Below are 7658 nucleotides of genomic sequence, written 5' to 3'. Positions count from 1 at the left end.
AATAATAATATCAAATTAAATGTTAAAACTACAAAAGCAATTAATTAAAATTGCACAATTACAAGGATGAGTGATTATATAAATATTTTTTTTTCATGCTTCTGTAACGTAAGTTGTAAAAGTTTCACCTACACGGGCAACAAAGCAGAAGAAAGCAAACATTGGCGCTTCAATATTTTTAGCATAAAGAAAAAAAAAGTGAGTAATTAATATTTTTTGTGGCAGTTGCGTTTTGAGCATGAGTCTGGTAGGTGGTACGGAGCGCGGCGTTGTTTTTCACTTAACATTTTTACTTTACAGGCCAGCTCTGTCCGTGCTGGGTTTGTCGTGTTCCTATGATTAATTAATGTTGTTTTTTTAAGAATAAAATCAGAGATTGAACCAGTAAAGCTAATATGGATCGATAGATTCAATTGGTCAAACTCATAGTTATTATAATTCAAATGTTTTAAAAATTTAGGATTATGGTTAAGATTAAAAACACAGGTGATGACTGTGCACGTCTCTCTCCTTTGTCTATTTGTCACGTTCCCTCATGGATTGGGTGACTCTCTTTCTTTGTATTGTTTCCCATTCCTCTCAGAATTTGTGGCACACATACAGTTTTCCCTTCTCTTTCTGGTTAACTTTCTCTCTCTCTCTCGGCCCCCTGTTTTTATTCTCTTTCTCGTGAATTATTTTATGGGTTTTTTTTGTTAAAAAAATCTCCTCGAAAGGTTGCTGAAAAAGTATTATTTAAAAAAAAAATATTATTCCTCCCTCTTCCTTCCTTTTGGGTTGTGTTCGTGCCATTACGAAAGAGGAAGAACATAGGAGAGAAATCTAATCATACCATAGAAAAAGAGGCATCCAGTGCAGCAAATTCAGACGATGAATGGGGTCACACACCTTGAACCAGATGACTCTGAGTTTGTTGAAGTTGATCCAACTGGCAGATATGGCAGAGTATACTCTCTTTCTCCCCATTTCCTCCTCTCCCTCCTCTGCCTCACTTTCATGATGATTTTCCCTGTTTATTGCAGTACAATGAAATCCTCGGAAAAGGAGCTTCAAAGACAGTGTATGCTTACAAGCACATCCTATTTCATTTACCATCATTTTTTTTTTCTCAAAGTTGGATTTTTTTCCCCCTTCAAGTTTATTGTATGTCAGGCCTAGTTCTGGTTTCCTTAGTTTCCTTGGTTTCCTCTGAAACTGAACTTCTTTACGCTTTTCGTTGAGTTTGTGGAGAAGGGCATCTGATAAATCTACTTTTTCTTTGTTTGTGGTTTTGCTTCTTAATTGATGCAGATATAGGGCATTTGATGAGTATCAAGGGATTGAAGTTGCTTGGAACCAGGTCAAGCTGTATGATTTTCTGCAAAGTCCTGAAGATCTTGAGAGGCTTTATTGTGAAATTCATCTCCTGAAAACATTGAAGCACAGGAACATTATGAAATTCTACACTTCTTGGGTTGATACTGCGAATAGGAATATCAACTTCGTGACTGAAATGTTCACCTCCGGTACACTTAGACAGTAAGTTCCTTAGTTGCCACTACTATCCCGGCAGCTACATTATTTCTGTTTATCATTCGTCTCTGTGCATTCTAGATCTTGTATAGTGGGATCGTTTCTTCTTTTTTTACTTTCGCTTGTTTTAATTGTGAAATAGGTATAGGCTAAAGCACAAGAGAGTTAACATCAGAGCAGTGAAGCATTGGTGTAGACAGATCTTGAGTGGACTTCTCTATCTTCACAGTCACGATCCGCCTGTGATCCATAGAGATCTAAAATGTGATAACATATTTGTCAATGGAAACCAAGGGGAAGTGAAGATTGGGGATCTTGGTTTGGCAGCAATTCTCCGGAAATCTCATGCAGCTCATTGTGTAGGTATGTTTGTTTAATTTCAACAATATCGTGTAGGTAGTTGTCAAAAAAAATATGAGGCCAGCTCAAAATCCGATGACAATTTGTTCTCCTTAGTTTATGTCTTTTGGAAATGATTTGGTAATAACAAGGATCAGTGATTCTAGTTGGGGCTTCATCTGTGTCTCTTGTGTTTTCACAGGGACGCCAGAGTTCATGGCCCCTGAAGTATATGAAGAGGCATATAATGAGCTAGTTGACATCTATTCCTTTGGGATGTGCATACTAGAGATGGTCACATTTGAATATCCTTATAGTGAATGTACTCATCCGGCTCAAATCTATAAGAAAGTTGTTTCTGTAAGTTTGTTCCCTTTCTTTGTCTTTTTGATAAGGGAGTTTTCATTGGTGGTGAAATTTCATTGGCATTTTCTACCTCCAGGGGAAAAAGCCAGATGCTTTATATAGAGTGAAGGATCCGGAGGTGCGACAATTTGTTGAAAAATGCTTGGCCACGGTGTCTCTTAGGCTTTCTGCAAGGGAGCTTCTAGATGATCCATTTCTTCGAATTGATGATTATGAATATGATACGAGAACTGTAGAAAATGGAGAATTGGATGAATTTGGTCCTCTCATCAGACAGCCATTCTTTGATCTTCATCGAAGCTACAGTAACTTCAGTAATGAATACTCAAATGGCTTTGGGTATGAAGGAGACTGGTGTCCTCATCCGGCTGAGATTGAACCAAGTGGAATTGAACTTTTTGAGTACCATGATGATGAACCCTCTGAAGATGTTGACATAAGCATCAAGGGCAAGAGGAAAGATGATGGTGGCATCTTTTTGAGACTAAGAATTGCTGATAAAGAAGGTCTGTGCCTTATAAAACCTGCGATTTGTATATTTCACCATGGAATTTAAGCCTGATAGTATGATTTGATTGTCACAGGTCGCATCCGAAATATTTATTTCCCATTTGACATAGAGACGGACACAGCAATAAGTGTGGCAACTGAAATGGTTGCAGAGCTGGACATTACTGATCAGGATGTTACCAGAATAGCTGATATGATTGATGGGGAAATTGCTTCCTTGGTACCTGAATGGAGACCGGGACCAGGAATTGACGAAACTCCCCGTTTTGCAAATCAAGGTTTCTGTCACAATTGTGTATCTAATCATACTTCTAGCGGCTCTTTTTTGGATTTTCTCTCACACAATCCAGGTGACAAGAACCTGCAACTAGGGTGTTGTAGGCATGGATGCGCTTCAATGCATGGGCGGTTTGAGGAGATTACCTTCCAATCTGAAGAGTATGACAACCATGCCAGAGGGGATCTGAACATATCAAGCCAGTTAGATAGCTTGCAGTATCAGGAGTTATGGAATCAGCACGAAAGTCGTGAACTGAGTCCAGTAGAGTCTGATCAAAGCCATTCTGATGAACAATTCGAACAATTAGATAAACTACTTCCAGCTAAGGATAAAGAACATGATGTTTGGGAAAACAAGGTTTCATTCAGTGCTGCAAATTCTCGAAGAAATTTATCTGGAAGTCATGACTTCTCTACTATCCAATCTGCCTACTGTGACCTAGGAGATGACTATGAGAAAGAGATCCAAAAGGAACTCAGATGGCTAAGAGCCAAGTACCAAATGGAATTAAGGGATCATAAGGACCGACAGTTTGAGCAATCTTCACACAGTACTGACAAAGAGCACAAAACAGAAAATGGCTTATTGTCAACTTCAGTGACAGAAACATCATTAAAAGAAGGTAACAATGGGACTCAGATGAAACCTCCTACTAATAAGTGGCATTATGATTCTAGTAACCACCCTCATGTCCATGAAAGCAGCCCCAATTCGGACACCCAAAGGGCCCAAAATTGTGTGGCGACAGAATCCCCTGGCAAAGGTATGGTTACTGCAAAGAGTTTTTATACTGGCTCATTGCTTCCACACTCTCTGCACAGGACAGTTTCCCTACCAGTTGATGCAGTTGATATATAATTTTGTGAGGTACTCATTGGATTCTTTTGTAGATTATATATAATATAAATCCCCCCATATAGAGGCTATCCTATTTCTACATCATTCCCACCTTTTTTTTATAGGAATCTCAGTTTATCAACATGGAAATCAGTAACTACTAGCTAAAATCCTTTTCCCACCCCCACAAAAAGGCATCAACATACACTCGAGTGTTTATTTATCTAGGATAAAGAAAATCAGATTTTGGTTACAAATGTTAGTCATCCTGAACTTGATATTTGAGGCATGTAAAATATGAAAACTGTAGAGTCTGTAAATCTGTCCAAGTTTATTTGTATCTCCCTGGTAATGAAATAAGTATTGATAGACCTTTAGCTGTTTGCTTTATTTTCTTTTTCTTCCCTGAATAGATATGCAATAATTGAGTGCAACAGCTAAGTCAAATTTACACTTAAACCATGTGTTAGCGGGACCCAAACAAAGCGTGTGGGATATTCATCCATTTGGCACGGCTCTATAAGATTACACCAAAGAGCATAGTCAACATTGAAATGCCCTAAAACTCTTCCAACTCAGCTATTAATGGACAAAGCAACTAAATAGGTTACATCATTATTATGAATAGTGTTAAAGTTAGTGATAATGAGAAGAAACTGAGTTAAGTATATTTATATGCATGAGGATGATAATTGAGTTGACAAGGAATGGAGCTGAAGGTAAGTTGAAAAGAGAATCAATTATTATTTTTTTTAGCATGACAGTTTCTGAACCTTTTGCTGTGCGTGTGCCTCAGTGAGGCCCTTTGCTTTTTACTCAATCATAGATGATGAGGTGGTTTTCTAAAAGCAATCAATTAATTGGACAGAAGAAGATAGCAAGAATAAGAGGAAGAAGGCCCACCACAAGAATCAAATTCCATGTTTATGCTAAGTATGATAAACATTTTCTCACTAATATTATTAATATACTTACTCAGGTTAGTCTCATCAATCCACCTCGTGACTTCATTCCAGTTGACTTCTTTGTGGAAATTTTGCAATTTTTTAGATTTTTCTTCATCATGAAAAGTCGTATACTCGATTTATTAATATATCTACATAAACCCACCTAACAAAGGGATCAATTGTATTATAAATGTAACTTGTTAGGAAGAAAAAGAGGTAAATATTATAAAGAGATAAGTTCAGATATCTTATCAGTATTGGATTCAATAATAAACAAGAGAAAAACTTACTAAAAGTCTTACAAATAATTAATAAAATTGTCTTCATTAATGTATATGTACTAAAAGCAATTTTATCAATTATTTGTAAATTTTATATGTGATGAAGACAAAAATCTCATTGTTAGTACAAATCATTGATAAAATTGCCTTTATTAGTGTATATGTAATAAAGATAAATTTATCAATGATATACGATGAAGATAAAATTATTTTATTAAGTATATTTATTAATTTTTAAAGTTTAAAAATTAAAATATATTAAAATTTCATTTATTAATACATTTTAATTTCGTATTTAAATTTAAGAATTACAAACATATTTAAATATATATTTAATCATGTTAAACTAATACATGATAAAAAAAATGTCAGAGTACTAACTTAAAATTTTTTATACCTATTAATCAACCAAGAGTGTTACATCTAAACTTTTACGTATATACTTTTTTAACCAATTATAATTTGTATAAATAGTAAGTTTGTTATGTTAGAGAGTAATTAACTTAAAAATGTATTAACAATATAAGAACTTTCACAGTTGTCTTTACATGAAAACTTAATTTGTTTGTTAATAGTGTTTATCTAACCAATTTTAAGTTTCGCTTCATCTTGAAATTACTTTTAAAGAAAAAACCTTTCTATTTTAAGTGTGTTTTTGTTTTTCAATTTTTCAACAATTCTTTCGGTTCAATATCTAACAAAAATAATATATATATATATATATATATATATATATATATATATATATATATATATATATATATATATATATATATATATATATATTCTAAGATGCTTTCAATAAAGATAGAGTTGTCAAAATGGATAATCCGGTTTGACCCAGCTTGGTCCACCATGGGTTGGTCACTTAGTGAGCTAACTCAATCCGGCTCATTTATTAGTGAGTCAGAAGAATCTGAACCCGGTTCGACTCACCACGAATTGATGAGTAAACGAGTTGACTCACTAGCCCATTTAATTAGAACTTTTTTAAAATAACAAATTACAAACTTACTATATTCAAATTTAAACAAATTTCACTCCCAAAAATGATGTTAAACTGAAGATAATTTAAAATAATAATAAAAAGTACAATATAATCCAAATGTCATTAAAAAACAAACACAACAAATATACAAAAAACCTGCTCCTTGAAGAATTTCAGTGAAGAAGTGAGAGTGACAACATTGTAAATGAGAGCAGAGATTACTTTTTTGGTATACACAATGAGTGAAGAGAGTATTTTATTTTTTAGGGTTTCATAAATAAAATAATAAATTAAAAAAATAAAATTAGGTAGTAGGTTGGCGGTTCAACCCGCATGAGCCAGGTTGAAATCTGACTCGCATAAAAAAAATTCAATTTTTTCAAACCCAACCCAACCTAAACCCATGGTAAGACGGATTGACTCGCGAGTTATGACCCATTTGACGACTCTAAATAGCTATTCGGTGGAACTTGAAAAAACTGTTTGCACATCTACAGTTGTTGAGTTATTTAAGATAATATTTACACTAATTCAGATAAATTAATGAAAAGAAAACATTTGATAAAAAAATTGACGTGACTATATTGAGACTTGCATTAAAAACAATATATATTTTTACGTAATTATTTGTGTTTATATGTGATAAACGCGAATAAAGGAATAAGAGAATTTGTATACAAAAGTTATACACACAAGAAAATATCATAAAGAAAAACGAAAGCCTAAAATTATGAAGCACAATTAGTGGGAAGTAATTGACCCAAATTTATAACCTAACTTACGTATGTAGCATAATTGAATCCTTATTTAAGTAATTTTTTTTTTTAAAAAAAGTGTAATTTGAAGTAGTTCAATTACTTTAATGAATTTCTATTTTTTTTTAATTTTCTGTCCAAATAATATAATTTATCCAAAAGCATTTTAAATTTCTTCTGGAAATAAATTATTCTCTTGAAATTTCTTATTTAAAAACATTTTAAATCTTTTTGAACAATACTACAGATTTAAGAAACTAAATTATTTAAATAAATCAAATAAATTCTCAGTATTATTATAATTTTACTTCAATCTATAAAAAATTTGTATTTATTTTTCAAAATTTGAAGCATATTTACTCATGTTAAAAAAGTTAAGTTATATAAATTTATATAAAAAATTAATAACTTAAATATGATTTTTTTTTATATAATCATACCATTTTCTAACGGTCATTTTTTATGTAGTTAGTTTTAAAGTAAAAAATATTAGCTAATGTAATCAAGTTAGCAAAGAAGAATTAGCATTAAGAGAATTAGCCTGGTTTTAAGGAACATTTATGATTTAATAGACAAAAGATAATTTTATGTTATTTTACTTTTTTTTTAATAATTGTTGTAGTTTTATTACAATAATTATATTTTACTTAAAGGTTATAATTTATGTCATACCTCAATTATATATATATATATATATATATATATATGGAGTTTGTTAACACGCGTACGCCTGTTTTTCAGTTGGTACGTTTTAACAATGTGTACCGGATTATAGTAGACAAAAGTACCCTCATTTATCATGGATTCAAGTTTTAAGGTCAAGGATATTTAAATAATTTTCAT

The 7658-nt window shown here is 32.5% G+C and overlaps 1 protein-coding gene across 1 annotated transcript; it reads left to right on the top strand.

Annotated features, from left to right (window-relative positions):
• The first annotated feature begins 507 nt into the window (after positions 1 to 507).
• Positions 508 to 4232, top strand: LOC106772302 (probable serine/threonine-protein kinase WNK9). Its single transcript, XM_014658627.2, has 7 exons — positions 508 to 945; positions 1023 to 1060; positions 1291 to 1518; positions 1655 to 1875; positions 2054 to 2211; positions 2294 to 2723; positions 2802 to 4232. The coding sequence occupies exons 1-7, from the start codon at positions 871 to 873 to the stop codon at positions 3863 to 3865; spliced, it is 2214 nt and encodes a 737-aa protein (XP_014514113.1). The 5' UTR covers positions 508 to 870; the 3' UTR covers positions 3866 to 4232.
• The last annotated feature ends 3426 nt before the right edge of the window (positions 4233 to 7658 follow it).

Source organism: Vigna radiata, chromosome 8 (assembly GCF_000741045.1).
Source record: "Vigna radiata var. radiata cultivar VC1973A chromosome 8, Vradiata_ver6, whole genome shotgun sequence".
Lineage (NCBI taxonomy): Eukaryota > Viridiplantae > Streptophyta > Magnoliopsida > Fabales > Fabaceae > Vigna > Vigna radiata.
This window is presented reverse-complemented; position numbering and strand designations above follow the sequence as displayed.